The sequence below is a fragment of the Mixophyes fleayi genome, chromosome 10 (genome assembly GCF_038048845.1).
Source record: "Mixophyes fleayi isolate aMixFle1 chromosome 10, aMixFle1.hap1, whole genome shotgun sequence".
Classification (NCBI taxonomy): Eukaryota; Metazoa; Chordata; class Amphibia; order Anura; family Limnodynastidae; genus Mixophyes; species Mixophyes fleayi.
Window position 1 is genome coordinate 99,433,646 of NC_134411.1, and position 26,201 is coordinate 99,459,846.

At 44.1% G+C, this 26,201-nt stretch overlaps 1 protein-coding gene across 3 annotated transcripts in view; it reads right to left on the reverse strand.

Annotated features, from left to right (window-relative positions):
* The window catches only part of SLC9A5 (solute carrier family 9 member A5), an 82,156-nt gene extending 78,237 nt beyond the window's left edge, over positions 1-3,919 (reverse strand). For all 3 annotated transcript variants that reach the window (XR_012679588.1, XR_012679586.1, XM_075189268.1), the window contains exon 1: positions 3,701-3,919. Coding sequence is in view for 1 of the 3 variants with exons in the window: in XM_075189268.1 (XP_075045369.1) it covers positions 3,701-3,881 (181 nt within the window). In the remaining 2 variants the exon portion in view is untranslated. The remainder of the gene's footprint in view (positions 1-3,700) is intronic.
* Between the last annotated feature and the right edge of the window lie 22,282 nt (positions 3,920-26,201).

A 26,201-nucleotide genomic window follows, 5' to 3' on the forward strand; every position in this document is an offset into this window, starting at 1 on the left:
TTAGTGGTATAGGGAGAGGGCACAGTTCAAGGAATTAGTGGTATAGGGAGAGGGCACAGTGCATGGTATTAGTGGTATAGGGAGAGGGCACAGTGCAGGGTATTAGTGGTATAGGGAGAGGGCACAGTGCAGGGTATTAGAGGTATAGGGAGAGGGCACAGTTCAAGGAATTAGTGGTATAGGGAGAGGGCACAAGGCAGGGTATTAGTGGTATAGGGAGAGGGCACAGTGCAGGGTATTAGTGGTATAGGGAGAGGGCACAGTTCAAGGAATTAGTGGTATAGGGAGAGGGCACAGTGCATGGTATTAGTGGTATAGGGAGAGGGCACAGTTCAAGGAATTAGTGGTATAGGGAGAGGGCACAGTTCAAGGAATTAGTGGTATAGGGAGAGGGCACAGTGCAAGGAATTAGTGGTATAGGAAGAGGGCACAGTGCAGGGTATTAGAGGTATAGGGAGAGGGCACAGTGCAAGGAATTAGTGGTACAGGGAGAGGGCACAGTGCAGGGTATTAGTGGTATAGGGAGAAGGGCACAGAACAGAGTATTAGTGGTATAGAGAGAGGGCAAGGTACAGAGGATTAGAGGTATAGGGAGAGGGCACAGTTCAAGGAATTAGTGGTATAGGGAGAGGGCACAGTGCAGGGTATTAGTGGTATAGGGAGAGGGCACTGTGCAGGGTATTAGTGGTATAGGGAGAGGGCACAGTTCAAAGAATTAGTGGTATAGGGAGAGGGCACAGTGCAGGGTATTAGTGGTACAGGGAGAGGGCACAGTGCAGGGTATTAGAGGTATAGGGAGAGGGCACAGTGCAAGGAATTAGTGGTATAAGAAGAGGGGATAGTGCAAGGAATTAGTGGTATAGGGAGAAGGCACAGTGCAGGGTATTAGTGGTATAGGGAGAGGGCACAGTGCAGGGTATTAGTGGTATAGGGAGAGGGCACAGTGCAGGGTATTAGAGGTATAGGGAGAGGGCACAGTTCAAGGAATTAGTGGTATAGGGAGAGGGCACATTGCAAGGAATTAGTGGTATAGGGAGAGGGCACAGTGCAGGGTATTAGTGGTTTAGGGAGAGGGCACAGTGCAGGGTATTAGAGGTATAGGGAGAGGGCACAGTGCAAGGAATTAGTGGTATAAGGAGAGGGCACAGTGCAAGGAATTAGTGGTATAGGGAGAGGTCACAGTGCAGGGTATTAGTGGTATAGGGAGAGGGCACAGTGCAGGGTATTAGTGGTATAGGGAGAGGGCACAGTGCAGGGTATTAGAGGTATAGGGAGAGGGCACAGTTCAAGGAATTAGTGGTATAGGGAGAGGGCACAATGCAGAGTATTAGTGGTATAGTGAGAGGGCACAGTGCAGGGTATTAGTAGTATAGGGAGAGGGCACAGTGCAGGGTATTAGTGGTATAGGGAGAGGGCACAGTGCAAGGAATTAGTGGTATAGGGAGAGGGCACAATGCAGAGTATTAGTGGTATAGGGAGAGGGCACAGTGCAGGGTATTAGTAGTATAGGGAGAGGGCACAGTGCAGGGTATTAGTGGTATAGGGAGAGGGCACAGTGCAGGGTATTAGTGGTATAGGGAGAGGGCACAGTGCAGGGTATTAGTGGTATAGGGAGAGGGCACAGTGCAGGGTATTAGTGGTATAGGGAGAGGGCACAGTGCAGGGTATTAGTGGTATAGGGAGTGGGCACAGTGCAGGGTATTAGTGGTAAAGGGAGAGGGCACAGTGCAGGGTATTAGTGGTATAGGGAGAGGGCACAGTGCAGGGTATTAGTGGTATAGGGAGAGGGCACAGTGCAGGGTATTAGTGGTATAGGGAGAGGGCACAGAGCAGAGCATTAGTGGTATAGGGAGAGGGCACAGTGCAGGGTATTAGTGGTATAAGGAGAGGGCACAGTGCAAGGTATTAGAGGTATAGGGAGAGGGCACAGTGCAAGGTATTAGTGGTATAGGGAGAGGGCACAGTGCAGGGTATTAGTGGTACAGGGAGAGGGCACAGTGCAGGGTATTAGTGGTATAGGGAGTGGGCACAGTGCAGGGTATTAGTGGTAAAGGGAGAGGGCACAGTGCAGGGTATTAGTGGTATAGGGAGAGGGCACAGTGCAGGGTATTAGTGGTATAGGGAGAGGGCACAGTGCAGGGTATTAGTGGTATAGGGAGAGGGCACAGAGCAGAGCATTAGTGGTATAGGGAGAGGGCACAGTGCAGGGTATTAGTGGTATAAGGAGAGGGCACAGTGCAAGGTATTAGAGGTATAGGGAGAGGGCACAGTGCAAGGTATTAGTGGTATAAGAAGAGGGCACAGTGCAGGGTATTAGTGGTATAGGGAGAGGGCACAGTGCAGAGTATTACTGGTATAGGGAGAGGGCACAATGCAGAGTATTAGTGGTATAGGGAGAGGGCACAGTGCAGGGTATTAGTGGTACAGGGAGAGGGCACAGTGCAGGGTATTAGTGGTATAGGGAGTGGGGACAGTGCAGGGTATTAGTGGTAAAGGGAGAGGGCACAGTGCAGGGTATTAGTGGTATAGGGAGAGGGCACAGTGCAGGGTATTAGTGGTATAGGGAGAGGGCACAGTGCAGGGTATTAGTGGTATAGGGAGAGGGCACAGAGCAGAGCATTAGTGGTATAGGGAGAGGGCACAGTGCAGGGTATTAGTGGTATAAGGAGAGGGCACAGTGCAAGGTATTAGAGGTATAGGGAGAGGGCACAGTGCAAGGTATTAGTGGTATAAGAAGAGGGCACAGTGCAGGGTATTAGTGGTATAGGGAGAGGGCACAGTGCAGAGTATTACTGGTATAGGGAGAGGGCACAGTGCAGAGTATTACTGGTATAGGGAGAGGGCACAGTACACAGTATTAGTGGTACAGGGAGTATGTACAGTGCAGAGTATTACTGGTATAGGGAGAGGGCACAGTGCAGGGTATTAGTGGTATAGGGAGAGGGCACAGTGCAGGGTATTAGTGGTATAGAGAGAGGGCACAGTGCAGGGTATTAATGGTATAGGGAGAGAGCACAGTGCAGGGTATTAGTGGTATAGGGAGAGGGCACAGTGCAGGGTATTAGTGGTATAGAGAGAGGGCACAGTGCAGGGTATTAGTGGTATAGAGAGAGGGCACAGTGCAGGGTATTAGTGGTATAGAGAGAGGGCACAGTGCAGGGTATTAGTGGTATAGGGAGAGAGCACAGTGCAGGGTATTAGTGGTATAGGGAGAGGGCACAGTGCAGGGTATTAGTGGTATAGGGAGAGGGCACAGTGCAGGGTATTAGTGGTACAGGGAGAGGGCACAGTGCAGGGTATTAGTGGTACAGGGAGAGGGCACAGTGCAGGGTATTAGTGGTATAGGGAGAGGGCACAGTGCAGGGTATTAGTGGTATAGGGAGAGGGCACAGTGCAGGGTATTAGTGGTACAGGGAGAGGGCACAGTGCAGGGTATTAGTGGTATAGGGAGTGGGCACAGTGCAGGGTATTAGTGGTATAGGGACAGGGCACAGTGCAGGGTATTAGTGGTATAGGGAGAGGGCACAGTGCAGGGTATTAGTGGTATAGAGAGAGGGCACAGTGCAGGGTATTAGTGGTATAGAGAGAGGGCACAGTGCAGGGCAGTGAGTGGGTATTACACAGGGCACCAGCAGAGGGCAGAGAGACACACAGGGCAGCTGGGGGCAGCACTACTGGTCCGGGCACGGGGCACACTTACCGATCTTGGCCAGACTGGCCACCAGCATCCACACGGCCACCAGGTAAGGAGTCTGGACCATGTGCCATTCCCAGCGCACCACCTGGAAGCCGCCCGGGCTGACAGCCTCTTCCCCCCGGTCACCATCGGAGCCGAGCACCGGCAGCGCCGGGAGCAGCAGCCCCAGCAGCAGAAGGTCCATAGCCCCGATCTGTCCTCCAGCACCCGGAGCAGATACCCAAAGCCGGCCCGACGTCATGGCAGAGTCCACCAATCAGAGGGCGAGGAGAGAGCAGGTAAGTGCTGTGACGTCACTCACCATGTGCTCCCAGTAATCTCATCGCTACAATGTATCAATTATCACTGTATATACTGTACTATATACATCTAACATCACTGTATATACTGTACTATATACATCTATCATCACTGTATATACTGTACTATATACATCTATCATCACTGTATATACTGTACTATATACATCTATCATCACTGTATATACTGTACTATATACATCTATCATCACTGTGTATACTGTACTATATACATCTATCATCACTGTATATACTGTACTATATATCTATCATCACTGTATATATTGTACTATATACATCTATCATCACTGTATATACTGTACTATATATTTATCATCACTGTATATACTGTACTATATACATCTATCATCACTGTATATACTGTACTATATATATATATATATATCATCACTATGTATACTGTACTATATACATCTATCATCACTGTATATACTGTACTATATACATCTATCATCACTGTATATACTGTACTATATACATCTATCATCACTGTATATACTGTACTATATACTAGAGATGTGCACCGGCGACTTTTGGTGTCTCGTGTTTTGTGTTTTGGATTCGGATTTTCTCGATGTTTTGGGTTCGGATTTGTTTCGCAAAACACCTGCCGAAAGGTTTTGGTTCGGATTTAAGGTCTTGGATTTTTTTTAAAAAAAGCATAAAAAGTTCAAAAATCAAGTTTTTGGGCTTATTTTCACTCCTACGCTATTATTAACCTCAATAGCATTCAATAACAATCATTTCCACTAATTTACAGTGTATTCTGAACACCTCACAATATTGTTATTAGTCCAAAACGTTGCAACGAGGTATCTTTCTGGACTGCGTAGAGGAGTGGTCCCCACAATATAATAAGAAAACCATCAACTGGTCTTAATCGCACCAAAAAATGTACCTGGACTGCGTAGAGGAGTGGTCACCACAATATAATTTAAAAACCCTGAACTTGTATGATTCGCACCAATCAATGTATCTGGACTGCGTAGAGGAGTGGTCACCACAATATAATAAGAAAACCATCAACTGGTCTGAATTACACCAAAAATTGTATCTGGACTGTGTAGAGGAGTGGTCACCACAATATAATTTAAAAACCCTGACCTTGTATGATTCGCACCAATAAATGTATCTGGACTGCGTAGAGGAGTGGTCAGCACAATATAATAAGAAAACCGTCAACTGGTCTGAATCGCACCAAAAAATGTACCTGGACAGCGTAGAGGAGTGGTCACCACAATATAATTTAAAAACCCTGAACTTGTATGATTCGCACCAATAAATGTATCTGGACTGTGTAGAGGAGTGGTCACCACAATATAATAAGAAAACCATCAACTGGTATGAATCGCACCAAAAAATGTATCTGGACTGCGTAGAGGAGTGGTCAGCACAATATAATTTAAAAACCCTGAACTTGTATGATTCGCACCAATAAATGTATCTGGACTGCGTAGAGGAGTGGTCACCACAATATAATTTAAAAACCCTGAACTTGTATGATTCGCACCAATCAATGTATCTGGACTGCGTAGAGGAGTGGTCACCACAATATAATAAGAAAACCATCAACTGGTCTGAATCGCACCAAAAAATGTACCTGGACAGCGTAGAGGAGTGGTCACCACAATATAATTTAAAAACCCTGAACTTGTATGATTCGCACCAATAAATGTATCTGGACTGTGTAGAGGAGTGGTCACCACAATATAATAAGAAAACCATCAACTGGTATGAATCGCACCAAAAAATGTATCTGGACTGCGTAGAGGAGTGGTCAGTACAATATAATTTAAAAACCCTGAACTTGTATGATTCGCACCAATAAATGTATCTGGACTGCGTAGAGGAGTGGTCACCACAATATAATTTAAAAACCCTGAACTTGTATGATTCGCACCAATCAATGTATCTGGACTGCGTAGAGGAGTGGTCACCACAATATAATAAGAAAACCATCAACTGGTCTGAATTACACCAAAAATTGTATCTGGACTGTGTAGAGGAGTGGTCACCACAATATAATTTAAAAACCCTGACCTTGTATGATTCGCACCAATAAATGTATCTGGACTGCGTAGAGGAGTGGTCAGCACAATATAATAAGAAAACCATCAACTGGTCTGAATTACACCAAAAATTGTATCTGGACTGTGTAGAGGAGTGGTCACCACAATACCACAATATAATTTAAAAACCCTGACCTTGTATGATTCGCACCAATAAATGTATCTGGACTGCGTAGAGGAGTGGTCACCACAATATAATAAGAAAACCATCAACTGGTCTGAATCGCACCAAAAAATGTATCTGGACTGTGTAGAGGAGTGGTCAGCACAATATAATTTAAAAACCCTGAACTTGTATGATTCGCACCAATAAATGTATCTGGACTGCGTAGAGGAGTGGTCACCACAATATAATTAATAAAAAACCCTCCATGGGTCTGAATTCCCCCCAAAAAAATTCTGGACTGCGTAGTGGGGTGGCCCCGGTACCCAATTTGATACCGGGGCCATAATATAATTAATACACCCTCAACTGGTCAGAATTCCACCAAACAAGTATCTGGACTGCGTAGTGGGGTGGCCCTGGTACCCAATTTGATACCGGGGCCACAATATCATAAATACACCCTCAACTGGTCAGAATTCCAGGGAACAGATGGCGGACACCGGATGGACGTCTAAAACCAACATAGCAGTTAAGGGCGCAGTTCCTCTTTTTTGTGACTGCACAAACAATTAACGTAGTAATAGAAATGACAGGTTTTTTTGGGGTTTTAAATATAGAAAGAAAGAAGGTAGTACTAGAAATGGCAGTTATTTAGTTTCTTTTAAATATAGAAAGAAAGAAGGTAGCAATAGAAATGGCAGTTCCTCTTTTTTGGAACTGCACAAACAGTGATGAAAATGAAGGTGGAGCTGGTGGCATGTCACGGTCCTCTTCAGAGGACAATCTCCTGACCAGCAGGTCTTTGCACCGCTGTAGACTTGTGTCCGAGACACAACATACGCTTTAAACCTAGGATCGAGAACGGTGGGCAGAATGTATTCCTCTGACTTTAAAAGAGTGACCACCCTCGGATCCTGGCAAAACGTACGAAGGGCTTCATCCACAAGAGCTACATGCTTGGTGGAATCGCAATGGTTTACCAGCTCCTCCCTCACTTTCTCCAGCTGCTTCTGCAAAAGCCTGATCAGGGGAATCACCTGATTCAAGCTGGCAGTGTCGGAACTGACTTCTCGTGTGGCAAGTTCAAATGGCTGCAGAACCTTGCACAGCATGGAAATCATTCTCCAGTGCGCTTGACTCAGGCGCATCCCCACTACTTTTCCTATGTCGTAGGTGGCTGTGTAGGCTTGAATGGCATTTTGATGCTCCTCCATCCTCTGCAGCATATAGAGGGTGGAGTTCTAGCACGTCACTACCTCTAGTTAATTTAGATTGCAAGGCTCGTAAATACTTTGAAGATAAAAAAAGCAGGCTGCACAGACTGTGGAGCTAGAAAGTGAAATTAAATGGACCACGTTACTTTGGTGGCTATCTATGCCCCCCCGCCCTACACTTGTAGTTGAATATAAAAAAAGCAGCCTGCATAGACTGTAGAACTAGAAATTCAAATATACAAAGAAATGGACAAAGGCTGTTTGGTATCTGTCTGTATCAGATCCCCTCTCCACTAGGAGTAAAATAGAAAACTATTCAGCCGTTATATAATCTAGAATATAAATAGAAATTGAGAAAGGCAATTTGGTATCTGTCTGCATCATAATCATCAACATCCTCCTCAGCGCCAGCTACATCAATATCCTCCTCCCGGTGTACAACATTCACACCTTCATTAGCCAAATCTGTAACTGGACTGTGGGTGATCCTTCCAGCATATGCAGAGGGTGTGCTGCAAATGCTGGATGGAGTCACCTCTTCCCGTACATTGATGGGAAGGTCAGGCTTCACAACCACCAACACCCTTGGACTCGCCTTGGGGATTGTGATGTCATCTGTTTAGAAGGCAGAGTTCTTTGCTGTTTTGTTGTTGTTGCTGACAGCATAACTCTCTTAAATTTTTTGTAGGGGGGGGAGGAGGAGGGCTTAGATCCTTGGGTGAAGCTGGACCACTAGTCATGAACACGGGCCAGGGCCTAAGCCGTTCCTTGCCACTACGTGTCGTAAATGGCATATTGCCAACTTTACGTTTCTCCTCAGATGATTTTAAGTTTCTCTTTTTGATATTTTTTGAGAACTTGGGCTTTTTGGATTTTACATGCCCTCTACTAGGAGATTGGGCATCGGGCTTGCCAGACGACGTTGATGGCATTTCATCGTCTATGTCATGACTAGTGGCAGCAGCTTCAGCATTAGGAGGAAGTGGGTCTTGATCTTTCCCTACTTTATCCTCCAAATTTTGGTTTTCCATTATATGTAGCACAAGAGAGCGTACCCCTAAACCACACACACTCGGCAAAGCCTTTAAAAATTATATGCGGCACAGGAGAGTACCACTGGACTTGTACTGCTGAATCAGTGAACTTTGTAATATATCAGTACCACTGGACTTATACTGCTGAATCAGTGAACTTTGTAATATATCAGTACCACTAGACTTATACTGCTGAATCAGTGAACTTTGTAATATATCAGTACCACTGGACTTATACTGCTGAATCAGTGAACTTTGTAATATATCAGTACCACTGGACTTATACTTGTCATTCACCGGACTGTGAGTGCCATTTCCCGTGTGTTCAGGAACCGTGGCCGTCCGCCATCCTGAGGGTCTGCGCATGTGCGGCCCTTATCAAGCCTTCAGTACCTGTTGCTTTTAATTGATTGGATGATCAGGCAACCCTCCCTATTTAAACCACCTGTGATCATTACCTGGTTGCCTGATCTTGGAGTCTCATTCCCCATGAGCCTCTGAACGTGTTCCTGTGTTTCCTCGTGTATTCAGCTCCTGCTGATTCCTGTTTACTGCTATTGTGGTTTACAGACCACTTCAACTCTCCTGTGTTCCTCGTGCCTGCACTCAGCTGATTCCTATCCGCTGCCTCCGTTACTACTACAGAGTTCCTGTTCACTTCAACTCTCCTGTGTTCATCGTGCCTGCACTCAGCTGATTCCTATCCGCTGCCTCCGTTACTACTACAGAGTTCCTGTTCACTTCAACTCTCCTGTGTTCATCGTGCCTGCCCTCAGCTGATTCCTATCCGCTGCCTCCGTTACTACTACAGAGTTCCTGTTCACTTCAACTCTCCTGTGTTCATCGTGCCTGCACTCAGCTGATTCCTATCCGCTGCCTCCGTTACTACTACAGAGTTCCTGTTCACTTCAACTCTCCTGTGTTCATCGTGCCTGCACTCAGCTGATTCCTATCCGCTGCCTCCGTTACTACTACAGAGTTCCTGTTCGTTTCAACTCCCCTGTGTTCATCGTGCCTGCACTCAGCTGATTACTATCCGCTGCTTCTGTTACCACTACAGAGTTCCTGTTTATTTCAACTCTCCTGTGTTCATCGTGCCTGCACTCAGCTGATTCCTATCCGCTGCCTCCGTTACTACTACAGGGTTCCAGACCGCCTCTACTCTCCCGTTTTCAGCGTGCCTTCTCTCCGCTGCCTCCACCACTACTACTGGATACCAGACAGCCTGAACTCTCCCGTGTTCTTCATGTTTCCAGTTCCACTTACTACTGCTTCCTGAGTATTGCTTCGTTGATTCTGGATTACCTGCCGTGCGCTGCACCAACCTGATTACCGCTTCCACCCTTCAGTGGTCTCTCCTCTTGCCGGCCTTCAGCCATTCAGGTATCCCTGCACGTCTCTCTGACAGCCTGCTCTCCTGAACCGCGGTATGCATACTTTCTATTGACTTTGCTTGTGTATTGCATATCCATCTGGACTGAGTTGTGTTCTCCTCCGGAGCCTCCTATCCACTGAAGCTATTGTTACCATTGACTTTGTTTCCTAATGCCTGGATAGCTATTGTGACTTTGTATACTTCAAGCAGTGCTTGTCAGTTATCGTTGTATTGTGGATATCATCGTGGGATCAAGTTCTGTGTGCCCCGTGTATACTCTGCTTTACATTCATCTCCTCGTGCCCCTCCTCACATATATATAGCAGTGGTACAACTTGCTGACGCAGGCCACTGACTCCTGTTCCCTGTGACACCAGTTTCAAGTATCCTCTCACATAAGCAGTGGTACAACTTGCTATACGCAGACCACTGACTTCCCCGTTACCTACCTTCACCTGGATTCCATTCCTTCACTATAGACAGCGGTACAACTTGCTATACGCAGACCGCTGACTCTCACTACCTTCTCGCTACTCCTGGACATTCCTCCTCACTATAGCAGTGGTACAATTTGCTATACGCAGACCACTGACTTTCCTCACGTTCCCTTGTCCATCTGGTTCCTCGTGTACATTCATCTACTCATTACCGGTTGCTGCTAGTCATAGACTTTCCTCGAGCATTCTCTCACCATCTGCTGTTTCTCCTGTTCCGTTGTCACCCTGCTACCAGAGAACCATAGTACCAACTATATTACTCTGGTAAGTCCATCATCTGGTGATATCCTGGGCAAAGACTCCTAGTGCCCGTGACAATACTGCTGAATCAGTGAACTTTGTAATATATCAGTACCACTGGACTTATACTGCTGAATCAGTGAACTTTGTAATATATCAGTACCACTGGACTTATACTGCTGAATGTGTGAACTTGGTAATATTGCAGTACCAATGGGCTTATACTGCAGGATTGGTTTTGCAAATTTTGTTGTTTTTTTTTAACTTATTTTTTTGTATTTTTTTTATAACTTTTTTTAAATTTTTTAAACACTTGGGAATAATGGGGAAATAACTATGCCCTTAGAAGCACAGAGCACAGGACACAGCACCACTGGACTGAACGGGACACAGCACAGGACCCAGCAGCACCACTGAACTCAAAATTGACAGAGCACAGCACACAGCACCACTGGACTGATACTGCAGAACACAGCACAGCACAGAACTAAACAGCACAGCACGAGATCTACCAGGACAGAGGACCACCTAACACACCCTCCCTCTAACCTGATCAATGCCTGAGTGAAGATGGCGGCGACTAGCGGGGAATTTATAGGTTCCGAGTATCGCGAGATCCGACAGCGGGATTATGACTCCGAGCCTCGGTTTCAAGTTTTAATTTGGCGCCAATATCCGGATCTGTCTCGCATCCGACTCGGATCGGAAACGTTCGGGTGGGCTCGGATTCACGAAATCCGAGTGCGCTCATCTCTACTATATACATCTATCATCACTGTGTATACTGTACTATATACATCTATCATCACTGTATATACTCTACTATATATCTATCATCACTGTATATACTGTACTATATACATCTATCATCACTGTATATACTGTACTATATATATCTATCATCACTATGTATACTGTACTATATATATCTATCATCACTATGTATACTGTACTATATACATCTATCATCACTGTATATACTGTACTATACACATCTATCATCACTGTATATACTGTACTATACACATCTATCATCACTGTATATACTGTACTATATACATCTATCATCACTATGTATACTGTACTATATATATCTATCATCACTATGTATACTGTACTATATACATCTATCATCACTGTATATACTGTACTATATACATCTATCATCACTGTATATACTGTACTATATATATCTATCATCACTATGTATACTGTACTATATACATCTATCATCACTGTATATACTGTACTATACACATCTATCATCACTGTATATACTGTACTATACACATCTATCATCACTGTATATACTGTACTATATACATCTATCATCACTATGTATACTGTACTATATATATCTATCATCACAATGTATACTGTACTATATACATCTATCATCACTGTATATACTGTACTATATACATCTATCATCACTGTATATACTGTACTATATATATCTATCATCACTATGTATACTGTACTATATACATCTATCATCACTGTGTATACTGTACTATATACATCTATTATCACTGTATATACTGTACTATATACATCTATCATCACTGTGTATACTGTACTATATATCTATCATCACTGTATATACTGTACTATATACATCTATCATCACTGTGTATACTGTACTATATACATTTAACATCACTGTATATACTGTACTATATACATCTATCATCACTGTATATACTGTACTATATACATTTAATATCACCGTATATACTGTACTATATACATCTATCATCACTGTGTATACTGTACTATATACATCTACCATCGCTGTATATACTGTACTATATAAATCTATCATCACTGTGTATACTGTACTATATACATCTATCTTCACTGTATATACTGTACTATATACATCTATCATCACTGTGTATACTGTACTATATACATCTATCATCACTGTATATACTGTACTATATACATCTAACATCACTGTATATACTGTACTATATACATCTATCATCACTGTGTATACTGTACTATATAAATCTATCATCACTGTGTATACTGTACTATATACATCTATCATCACTGTATATACTGTACTATATACATCTATCATCACTGTGTATACTGTACTATATACATCTAACATCACTGTATATACTGTACTATATACATCTATCATCACTGTGTATACTGTACTATATACATCTATCATCACTGTATATACTGTACTATATACATCTATCATCACTGTGTATACTGTACTATATACATCTAACATCACTGTATATACTGTACTATATACATCTATCATCACTGTGTATACTGTACTATATACATCTATCATCACTGTATATACTGTACTATATACATCTATTATCACTGTATATACTGTACTATATACATCTATCATCACTGTATATACTGTACTATATATATCTATCATCACTATGTATACTGTACTATATACATCTATCATCACTGTATATACTGTACTATACACATCTATCATCACTGTATATACTGTACTATACACATCTATCATCACTGTATATACTGTACTATATACATCTATCATCACTATGTATACTGTACTATATATATCTATCATCACTATGTATACTGTACTATATACATCTATCATCACTGTATATACTGTACTATATACATCTATCATCACTGTGTATACTGTACTATATATCTATCATCACTGTATATACTGTACTATATACATCTATCATCACTGTATATACTGTATTATATACATCTATCATCACTGTATATACTGTACTATATACATCTATCATCACTGTGTATACTGTACTATATACATTTAACATCACTGTATATACTGTACTATATACATCTATCATCACTGTATATACTGTACTATATACATTTAATATCACCGTATATACTGTACTATATACATCTATCATCACTGTGTATACTGTACTATATACATCTACCATCGCTGTATATACTGTACTATATAAATCTATCATTACTGTGTATACTGTACTATATACATCTATCATCACTGTATATACTGTACTATATACATCTATCATCACTGTGTATACTGTACTATATACATCTATCATCACTGTGTATACTGTACTATATACATCTAGCATCACTGTATATACTGTACTATATACATCTATCATCACTGTGTATACTGTACTATATAAATCTATCATCACTGTGTATACTGTACTATATACATCTATCATCACTGTATATACTGTACTATATACATCTATCATCACTGTGTATACTGTACTATATACATCTAACATCACTGTATATACTGTACTATATACATCTATCATCACTGTGTATACTGTACTATATACATCTATCATCACTGTATATACTGTACTATATACATCTATCATCACTGTGTATACTGTACTATATACATCTAACATCACTGTGTATACTGTACTATATACATCTATCATCACTGTGTATACTGTACTATATACATCTATCATCACTGTATATACTGTACTATATACATCTATTATCACTGTATATACTGTACTATATACATCTATCATCACTGTGTATACTGTACTATATACATCTAACATCACTGTATATACTGTACTATATACATCTATCATCACTGTGTATATTGTACTACATACATCTATCATCACTGTATATACTGTACTATATACATCTATCATCACTGTGTATACTGTACTATATACATCTATCATCACTGTATATACTGTACTATATACATCTATCATCACTGTATATACTGTACTACATCTATCATCACTTTCCTCCAGAGTTTGGTCCTGGCCAGCGATCCATGCCTTTCATCCTCTGTAAACAATACAGCGACTAAGCCCAAAGTCCTCCTACTTTTTGCCATATCCACAAAGTAGCAAGTCCACAGAGGCTTAGCAGATCCGATCCTCTACACATTTCCTGATCGAGTTCAAACTGAGCCAATACCCTCTAGTCAGCCTGCCTAAAGTAGGATGTAGTTCAACAGCTAGACGCCTGGACTCCCTCTCTTAAAACCGGTCTGGTTCCAACAGTGGTGTGACCTTGGTGAGGGCTGGTCCTACATAACATTACCCAGGTGGATTGGTTACCTGTATAACTGATGGCGCCCGCTGAGCCTCCCCCAAGTCCTCAGGTTGCCACATGGGTGTCTTTAGCTGAAAGTGGCTTTCCACTTGTGGCTCAACAGGGCCGACTGCTAGTAAAGTCTTTAGCTAGTGATCGGTGCAACTCCTAGATCTCCGTCCGTATATACAGACACATCAGTCTCAGCATCTGGGTATACATCTATGAAGGAACATATTATCATTATATATAAACCCAGACATGTATGTACAACTGGAGGGGGGGGGGGGGATTACTGTGGAATCTATGGAAGTACTGACTTGAAGGGGACATTCCCTCAGCTGCAGGTTTCAGTGTAGAGTCACAGGTGTCAGGTTTAATATGCTGTGATCACTAAAGCACTGGCACATGGTAATGGGTTTTTGCGACCTTCGATTATAAACTCTACATCCGCTGTAAGACTCCATAGATATGTAACAGTCATTGGAATCACTTGTGTGACATCACCCTTATGTCCAGGGGAGTCGTCCCCTGACAGGGGCAAGACTTCCCTTGGAAGCCATCTTCTTGGGGCAGTCAACTGGACTACTCCCTGACCATTGGTTGGGATTGGTTGTCCCTTTTGCCAGCCATCCGAGGCAGCCAATCACAAAAACATAAAGAGGAAGTGTGACGGGATGGACTGCCTATGCCACCCTGTCTGATGTTGGTGGGAACTGGCTGGGCTTACTTTGCCACCGTTCCCTTTCGTTATCCCAAATGCGCCCTCTTGCTGCTGTAGGAGGGGCTTACACGAGCTACCACCACTGGACTCCTTACCGGCATCCAGTACTGGGTTTCTTCTGGGTAAATGACGCGACTAGCGTGTCTCATTGCTGGTGTACCCGGGCTGGTAACTCCGGACCTCTTACTATGAATCCGGGTTGCTGTGAGTGGATTTCCCCCTGGTCTATCACACTGACCAGGGCTGCTGGGTCAGATGAAAAATCAGAAGAACACTTACATCCTCACATAGCTCATCTTTTATACAGTTCCGAAATAGTCTATTTTGAGAATCAGGATGTACTCTATTTACACAAACGTGGATTTACATGCATTGCAAAGCCACTAATATTTATACTTACCGTATTTGCCGGCGTATAAGACGACTTTTTTGACCTGAAAAACATGCCTCCAAGTGGGGGGGTCGTCTTATACGCCGGGTGCCAAACTCAGGGGTCTCAGGGGTGCCGCGGGCCAGCCATAAAAAACCCCAAACAGAAACACTTACCAATCCGCGCGGCGCCGGGACCCAGCATCCTCCTCTCTCACGCAGCCTGTCATATATCAGTGACAGGCTGTGTGAGAGTGGAGGATGCTGGGTCCTGGCGCCGCGCGGATTGGTAAGTGTTTCTGTTTTTTTTTTTATGGCTGGGGCGCGGCAGAGGGGGCAAAGTGAGAGAGGGAGAGAGGGACAGATGAGAGTGACAGGAGGGGGACAGAGGAGAGTGACAGCAGAAGAAGGTAAGTGTTATTAGTATGTGTTATGTTATGTTTGTTTTATGTTATGTCATGTCAATGCAGAGTGTGTGATCAGCATATATGAGTGTGTGTGTGATCAGCATATATGAGTGTGTGTGTGTGTGTGTGGGGGCCAGTGACTTCATGCAGTGTGTGTGTGGGGGCCAGTGACTTCATGCAGTGTGTGTGTGGGGGACAGTGACTTAATGCAGTGTGTGTGTGTGGGGGCCAGTGACTTAATGCAGTGTGTGTGGGGGCCAGTGACTTCATGCAGTGTGTGTGTGGGGGCCAGTGACTTAATGCAGTGTGTGTGGGGGCCAGTGATTTAATAGAGCGTGTGTGGGGGCCAGTGATTTAATACAGTGTGTGTGGGGGCCAGTGATTTAATACAGTGTGTGTGTGGAAGGTGTGCGGAAGAGGGGGTAGTCTTATACGGCGAGTATATAACAAACTCTATAATTTTGAGTGGAAATGTTGGGGGTCGTCTTATACGCCCAGTCGTCTTATACGCCGGCAAATACGGTAGCTATGAAATTCTTAAAAACCTTGCTGTGATTTCGTGGATCTTATTTCAGAGGCAGGAGACTCACTAGCAAGTCAAAAGGTCTGACTGGCATGAATACTTCAGACAGTCGCCAAATACACATTTCCACAGAACAAAAAAAAACCAAAAAAAAAAACAAGCCACTTCCCCACATCACAATACACCAAAGGCTTGGTAAACACAGGCTCATTGTATCAGATATATACATCAGAAATAGGCATATCCTATAGCAAGGTTAAACAATACAATATGACTACAGTGTATTTCCATAAGAGGTAGCAGTGCTTCACTTGTAAACAGTTTTATATTCAGAAATTACAGCTTTCAGCTTGGGCTTAATTCAGAGAGTAAACAAACTCTATGCAAACATGCCGTTGGTGCCCTCTAGTGGCCGATGTTATTATGACATTTAACACAATTTACTTATTGCATTATATGACCACTCAAATATTTTTGTTTAAATTCACATAATCTAATTGATTATTAGATGAATTGCAAACATTTTTATACTTTTTGTAGCTCCTTTATGGGTCCTTCACACCTACCTTTCGGTTTTTAAAATGCAGGAAGAAAGTTTTTTAATGCGTGCTAAATTTAACCGCATAATATTTACATGGATAGCACCTACACACGTTATATGTTGTCTCTGCATGCTGGCGATATCTCAGGAAACACTTGTTGAGGATGCAAAATGTCGCAGATGGCAGATTATTGCCATTATAGGCAGGGCTCACAGACACAGAAATAATTATTGATTTAGTGAGAAAACACCCAGATCTATAGGGCTTCACACAGTCTATAAGGAAAACAATACGATATGAGAAGACATTGCCTCTGCTGGTCTAGAACATTTCAGGGAGTTATCCAAACCAGGGGCAAATGCAGGATTTGTAGAGGGGGGTTTTGACACCACGCTGCCGGTGGGCGTGGCCAGCATGCATGGGGGCGTGGCTATAATATTAGCCAGTGCTTGGCTGCTCTCCAACTCTTCCTATCTACATAATATACATGGGCAATGCTGTGTTCACTACTGTTAGGTGCACGCAGCTCTCTCTTTTCGAGCAGAGCTGTGTGAAGCGGGACATACCTCCCAACTGTCCCTACAATCAGGACAAAGTCCTGATTGTAGGGACAGTGAGTGACTGAGTGATGTGTTAGTGAGGACAGGGCTGCATGTGACAGGGGCAGTGACATGATGTGAGGAGGGGAATGGAGGCAGCAGGAAGCCACAGACTGAGAGTTATATAGTGGAAGGAGCAGGGTCTCCCAGCAGCACAGAGTATATCAGGAGATGAGTGATGTGTTAGTACGGACAGGGCTGCATGTGACAGGGGCAGTGACATGATGTGAGGAGGGGAATGGGGGCAGCAGGAAGCCACAGACTGAGAGTTATATAGTGGAAGGAGCAGGGTCCCCAAGCAGTACATAGTATATCAGGAGATGAGTGAGGTGTTAGTGAGGACAGGGCTGTATGTGACAGGGGCAGTGACATGATGTGAGGAGGGGAATGGAGGCAGCAGGAAGCCACAGACTTAGAGTTATATAGTGGAAGTAGCAGGATCCCCAGCAGCAGAGTATATCAGTAGATGAGTGATGTGTTAGTGAGGACAGGGCTGCATGTTTAATAATGCACATCACTCCGCTTTGCGTACGCCCAAATTCAGCAAGAAGCGGATCTGAAGATATATGTGGTGATGGATTTCATGTGTGGGTCTGCCCTGCTCTACTACACAGAACACTGCAGGATACGTCCAATACCGATGTGGATTATACATTCGCAAAAGAACGCACAGAAAAATGTAATCAATATCACCTGTTAATAATATAGACATTAATGATAAAATTGTAAAATAAATAATAATAATACTTTTCCATGAAACACATTGATTAGGATGATCTTAATGTCTACTGAACATAAAATATTTTTTTAACAGTTTTTCCTGATTGCAAACATGTCCTAGCGTAAACACGAGACTGTCATTATTGTTATTATCTTTTATTTTCTAAGGCGCCAAAAGGGTCCGCAGCGCCGTACACGACATATACAGAAAGCAGCGATCCATAACACATACTTGCCAACTCCCGGAAACTTGCTTCTGGGGGCGTGACTGGAGGGCGGGAGGGGACGGGGCAAGGCCAATCGCGTCATTTTGGCGCCGCCCCCCGCAAACCTGTACTGTACGTCGCGGGGGCGGGGCCAAAATGACGCAATTGGCCTCGCCCCGCCCCCTCACGCCCTCCTAAATGGCGTAATTCATTTGACGCGATTCTCTGTGAAATCTTGGATCCGGGAGAAATGCCAGCTCCCCCGGGAGCCCGGGAGACTGACCCGAATTTCGGGAGTCTCCCGGACTTTCCGGGAGAGTTGGCAAGTATGCCATAACATGATACATGAAGAACAAAATTCAAAGACCAGACATACTGGATGAATAAATATACAGGTAACACCGTAATGTAGATCAAATTACAGTGAGCGAGAGTGAGGGTAGTAATCAGCGGGAAGTAGGACTGAGCTTAAGAAACCAGGGCTAGGGAAGCAGTCTAGAGGTACAGGGGGTGATGGGATATTAGATGGAGAACACAAGGATAGAGGGCCCTGGTCCTGAGAACTTACACTCTAAAGGAAAGGGGGAGACACAAATAGGGTGGTACTGACTGGGGGAGAGGGGTATGACTCCTTATCACAAATGATAAAAGATTATTACATGAATCCATTACTCTTTTGGTAAAAAAAAAAAGTTCTTCCTTATATTACATTTCAGTCTTTTTCCCTCCAAACGTCTCTCCTTATTCTAGAAATTCTCTTATTGAACTATTAATATCTTTACGTTTTTATCACTCCCTTCTGTCCTCTATGCAGTACAATAATATTATTATTATTATTATATAGCGCAATAATTTTTGTTATATAGCGCATGCACCAATTCAGAGGTCATGCTTCCATAACAATGGCGGGAGATTGGGAAGGAGATGTCTGCAGGAAGCAGTGTATTTGACAGGAGAACGTTCTTATTAGGAGTGTTGTGTATATTTGTAGTTGCAGCTATGACACGTGTTGTACTACTGTTCATTTACAAATAATAGCTTCTGTTATCTACCTCCATAATTTACACCCCCCTCCAAAAACTGACCACGCCCCCTCTGGTCTTATGCCACCGCTTCACTAGGGTCACATACGCTTTTAATTTAAAAACAAAATAAAAAAATCCGGTCACCATAATATTTGAACCCCATAATAATATGAATACTGAGCATGATTATAATGTAAATCTTTTTATATCTACTGAAGAGTATTGTAATTAAAATGCACTTACACGGCCAAGGGACAAAAGATAGCAAGAATAGGATTCAATATGTAAAATAATTGGAATTATAATGTACACTTGATCAATTTTAATGGAACAAGAAAAAACTTTCAAATTTGAGACTGTCCCTGGAATTTAGGGATGGCTGGCAAACAGCCACACCCATATCAATCAGCCACACCCATATCAAACAGCCACACCCACATCAAACGGTCACACCCACATCAAACAGCCACACCCATATCAATCAGCCACACCCATATCAAACAGCCACACCCACATCAAATAGCCACACCCACATCAAATGGCCACACCCACATCACAGCTACTACCCAAGAGGTTTGTCACACTCACCAGCCACATCCATTTCATCACAAATGACTGACATAAGAAGGGTCATTGTTACATCATTGTAATAACTTACCTGTATAAGAAATATTTCTAGCTACCAACCATCATTTGGGACCGTGAGTAGGCGGTGTGTGGGGTGGGGCTGTGTGGTTGTGGTGCACAGGGGGAGAACGTACAGAGGTCAGCGTGGGGGAGACCCGTCAGTGCCGTAACTAGACATTTTAGTGCCCTGGGTGAGACAGGGCACCGGCGCCCCCCATCTAAGTGGGAGTGGCATTTGCTGAGTGAGTGTGGTCAACCTAATGTTGCCACTTTACTGAAATAATTCTGTTACACATATTAGCAAATGCATGATATATAGATAGATAGATAGATAGATAGATAGATAGATAGATAGATAGATAGATAGATAGATAGATAGATACATTGGAACACCTAACTCTAAGGGCATGCACCCGAAGACCATGTCTAACACAACTCTCTTTTAATGATAATTGTAGTGATTGGTGTATGGGTGAGATGATGCCTTTTTAAGTGTTCCTGTCAGACGCCAGTCTCCCCAGGCTGCCGCTCGGTAATCGGCGCGCCTACCCGTCTCCAGATTCTCCGCCCTCTCCTCTGGCTGTAATGTCAGCGGCGGTCCTGCGCATGCGCAAGAGACCGTCTCACCCCTCTCACCTACCCCGCTCTACCATTGGCTGCCTCTCATTGGCCCCCTTTATAAGGCTCCTCCTCTCACCCCTCAATGCTGGTTCTTCTCGTCAGTCTCCTGGCCAGGAAGCAGCTCCTGTGTCTCCGTCTATCTCTCCAAGAGTTCTCTCCAAGTGTACGGCCGCTTACCTGCTCCACTCGTTAGTGGTAAGTGCCGCAGATGATCGCTCTCTATCTCTCCAAGTGTACTGCCGCTTACCTGCTCCACTCGTTAGTGGTAAGTGCCGCAGATCATCGCTCTCTATCTCTCCAAGTGTACTGCCGCTTACCTGCTCCACTCGTTAGTGGTAAGTGCCGCAGATGATCGCTCTCTATCTCTCCAAGTGTACTGCCGCTTACCTGCTCCACTCGTTAGTGGTAAGTGCCGCAGATCATCGCTCTCTATCTCTCCAAGTGTACTGCCGCTTACCTGCTCCACTCGTTAGTGGTAAGTGCCGCAGATGATCGCTCTCTATCTCTCCAAGTGTACTGCCGCTTACCTGCTCCACTCGTTAGTGGTAAGTGCCGCAGATGATCGCTCTCTATCTCTCCAAGTGTACTGCCGCTTACCTGCTCCACTCGTTAGTGGTAAGTGCCGCAGATGATCGCTCTCTATCTCTCCAAGTGTACTGCCGCTTACCTGCTCCACTCGTTAGTGGTAAGTGCCGCAGATCATCGCTCTCTATCTCTCCAAGTGTACTGCCGCTTACCTGCTCCACTCGTTAGTGGTAAGTGCCGCAGATGATCGCTCTCTATCTCTCCAAGTGTACTGCCGCTTACCTGCTCCACTCGTTAGTGGTAAGTGCCGCAGATCATCGCTCTCTATCTCTCCAAGTGTACTGCCGCTTACCTGCTCCACTCGTTAGTGGTAAGTGCCGCAGATGATCGCTCTCTATCTCTCCAAGAGTTCTCTCCAAGTGTACTGCCGCTTACCTGCTCCACTCGTTAGTGGTAAGTGCCGCAGATGATCGCTCTCTATCTCTCCAAGTGTACTGCCGCTTACCTGCTCCACTCGTTAGTGGTAAGTGCCGCAGATCATCGCTCTCTATCTCTCCAAGAGTTCTCTCCAAGTGTACTGCCGCTTACCTGCTCCACTCGTTAGTGGTAAGTGCCGCAGATGATCGCTCTCTATCTCTCCAAGTGTACTGCCGCTTACCTGCTCCACTCGTTAGTGGTAAGTGCCGCAGATGATCGCTCTCTATCTCTCCAAGTGTACTGCCGCTTACCTGCTCCACTCGTTAGTGGTAAGTGCCGCAGATCATCGCTCTCTATCTCTCCAAGTGTACTGCCGCTTACCTGCTCCACTCGTTAGTGGTAAGTGCCGCAGATCATCGCTCTCTATCTCTCCAAGTGTACTGCCGCTTACCTGCTCCACTCGTTAGTGGTAAGTGTCGCAGATCATCGCTCTCTATCTCTCCAAGTGTACTGCCGCAGATCATCGCTCACCTGCTCCATTCGTTAGTGGTAAGTGCCTTTATCTCAGTTGCCTTAGGATATTGCATCTTTAGACTAGAAGAATATTAAGGTGTTTGGGTGCTTGTATGTTTGAAACCATAGCGAATGTTGGACCCTATCCGAAGAAAGCCACATGTGACTAAAACGTAACCTGCAATCCAGCAAAACTTGCAATTCAGTGACAGCTTCTTTAATTCTCTTGTGTCTGATGCTGCGAGATCTACTTGGGTGATTGAGGAGTCATCTATGCCAGATTTAGTGTCAGATTTATCAGACTAACGCTTTCGCTCTCTGCAGGAATTTGCGCCTTTTTGCAATATCTGCCTTTCGGCAAAGAAATCTTGCAGTCCTTTAGTTTGCAATTTCTTCTGTATCACGTTTCTTCTGCATCATAGGAGCTGGTATTATTTATGTTCTGCAGGCCACTGTAGCAATCTCACGCTGCGTGGCTGCTGTAATTTATACCCCGTGCGGTCTCCCATCCCAGCGCAGGTATCCTGCGTGGGAGGTGGAATTGGGAGCTACGGTTCTTGTGCAGGAATGAACTTCCTGCTTTCGGTGGAACACACTACTTCTGCTGGAGCAGGAGATACGGCAGAAAAACAAGTATTTGCGTTTACTGGCATTTGTCCCAGATCTGGCCATTTTGCAGACGATACGCTCAGCAGATACATGCATTGATGAATCAGGCCCAGAGTGGTTTTTGTTTTAATTTTTATATCCGTTTGGCCAGTTGCAGTTTGCTGCATATTGGGGGGATGGATCTAAAAATGTATAAATATTTTTAATCTTTCTTAACAAGTGGATGCATAAACACTGCATGTTGGTTTGTTTTTTAAACATGATTTTAAAAAATATGCCCCCTACATTTGTACATCAGCTTTTGAGACGTTTTGAATACACTTTGTAAAGATGCATAAACTCATCATGCTAAAATAATCTATATTAGATTAGCCGGCTGATCCTAAAATGGTCTTTACTAAAATAATCTCCGTTTTATATACTAAGATACCAGTTGCAGCTCTAGCATTTAAGTGCAAATAATTTTCCTACTTCGGGCATTTGATTCTGTAGGCATATAACATTATCTACTAACAGCCTGTAGGTGGCGCTGTCTGCTGTGATAGCCAATACAATGCACTAACTGTCAGGAACAGACCTTTGCAAACAGAGGCAAGTACAGTGTAAGCAGTACCACAGTTTTATAAATTAAAAATATAATTTTTTCCATTAGAGGACAAAAGTTGACGATTTTGTATCATCTGGATTTAAGGCTCCACTCCCCACGGGGTGTTTTGTGTGATCATGCAACCGAGTGAGTCCGTGGTAAATCCCATCAAGGCTCCGCTCACTCCCAAATTAAGTGACGTGGGATCTGGGAGTGTGACTTACTCTGCCGAGAGAACTACCCAAAATTTGGGTACGTACAAAGGCTGCGCCAGAGGGACGACCGCCCAGGGTGTAACACTGAAGGGGGTGCAGTTTATCATCATTATCATCATCATCTATTTATTTATATAGCGCCATTAATTCCGCAGCGCTGTATAGAGAACTCACTCACATCAGTCCCTGCCCCATTGGAGCTTACAATCTAAATCCCCTATTACACACACACACAGACCGAGAGAGACTAAGGGCAATTTACTAGCAGCCAATTAACCTACCATTATGTTTTTGGAGAGTGGGAGGAAATCGGAGCACCCGGAGGAAACCCACGCAGACCCGGGGAGTGCATATTTATGAATATTTTATTAAATATTTGGTTAAAATTGAGAGCTGGGGGGTAGCTGGGGGGAGCTCTGAGTATGTAACCAAATATTGAATAAAATATTCATAAATATGCACTCCCCGGGTCTGCGTGGGTTTCCTCCGGGTGCTCCGGTTTCCTCCCACTCTCCAAAAAACATAATGGTAGGTTAAATGGCTGCTAGTAAATTGCCCTTAGTCTCTCTCGGTCTGTGTGTGTGTGTAATAGGGGATTTAGATTGTAAGCCAACCAGGCTGCTAGGCCACTTACCAGTATAAACTGGCCAGACACACAGTTATTATTTATTTTTACCTGTTTGTATCAGAGCCCTTCCACCGGGACCCCAGACCCTGCTTCTTCTCAGGGTCTAAACAGGAGTTTTTTAATTGATCAGAAGAGATCAGTTACTTGAGAATCCCTGGCAGGTCGGGCTCAAGGAAATCCTGGACCTGATTCCTACTTGTTTAGTGGGAAAGAGTCACAGCTTACCGTCCACTCCGAATACTCCACCCCAGGGTTCTGTAACAGCGCTGTATGACACAGTATATACTAACAAAACCTTTAGCAACAACATTTAATTCCCCATTAGTAAGGGCAAAGGATATACTGTATTTTTGATACAAAATGTCCACCTTCCACATCAGTACCCAATATTTACAGTAGTCTACTTCCCTTCCATCAACTCTTGAGCAGGCGCTGCACCAAGGCCTACAATAACTACGTACCCTTAATCAGGTATCCAGCTTTCCCCCAGCATGTGAATACCACCATATGAAAAAATAGTATTGGCTGTCCTGAGCCACCAGTGTCAGACTAATGTCTGCACTCCTGCCTCAGTTCTACAGCCAGTAAGAGGACTTCCTGTACAAATAAATAAATAAATTGCTGTTTTATAACAGAAATTAGGGAGGGACGTGCAGAGGTTGGCTCCACCTTCTGGGAGGAGCTAGATGGATTGGGGTGTTCTGAAAATGGGTACATATAAATACAAGACTTCCTGTATGTACTGATATATTTAAATGAGTTTCCATTGTGTGCTTATTTGGAGTGATTGGAGGTTGCGATGATCTGGAATTGATCTACAGGAAACCATTTTAACCAATTACACTAAAAAGTACAAACGTACCATCTATGTGATGCTTGTAATTGTTAGTATGTCCCAAAGTCTGGACATGCCCTAAAATCTAAGCTGGCTGGGTCCACCATTGGATAATTCCCTGAATATCGGAGGAGGGGGTCATGGTTAAATATGTTGCCATCTTGTAAATGGCGCTTGAAATACTATTTACTATTTTGATTTCTTTTCTAAGCTGCTCCAAAGATTGTATTGGGCACTATTAATGTCACACAGCGGGGGTAGCCATATTGTGGGCTGAACCAATCAGTGTGACAATTCTCTAGCCACCTATGACATCACAGTCCTATGAGTGATCACGCCTCCATCAAGCAGGGGCCAAGTCTCCATCAAACAGTGACCACGCCTCTATCATACAGTGGACACGCCTCCATCAAGCAATGGACACTCCTCCATCAAGCAGTGGGCACACCTCCATCAAGCAGTGGACACGCCTCCATCAAGCAGTGGGCACACCCCATCAAACAGTGACCACGCCTCCATCAAGCAGGGGCCAAGTCTCCATCAAACAGTGACCACGCCTCTATCATACAGTGGACACGCCTCCATCAAGCAATGGACACTCCTCCATCAAGCAGTGGGCACACCTCCATCAAGCAGTGGACATGCCTTCATCAAGCAGTGGACACTGCTCCATCAAGCAGTGGACACGCCTCCATCATGCAGTGGACACGCCTCCATCAAGCAGTGGACACGCCTCCATCAAGCAGTGGTCACACCTCCATCAAGCAGTGACCATGCCTCCATCAAGCAGTGGACATGCCTCCATCAAGCAGTGGCCACGCCTCAATCAAGCAGTGACCATGCCTCCATCAAGCAGTGGACATGCCTCCATCAAGCAGTGGCCACGCCTCCAT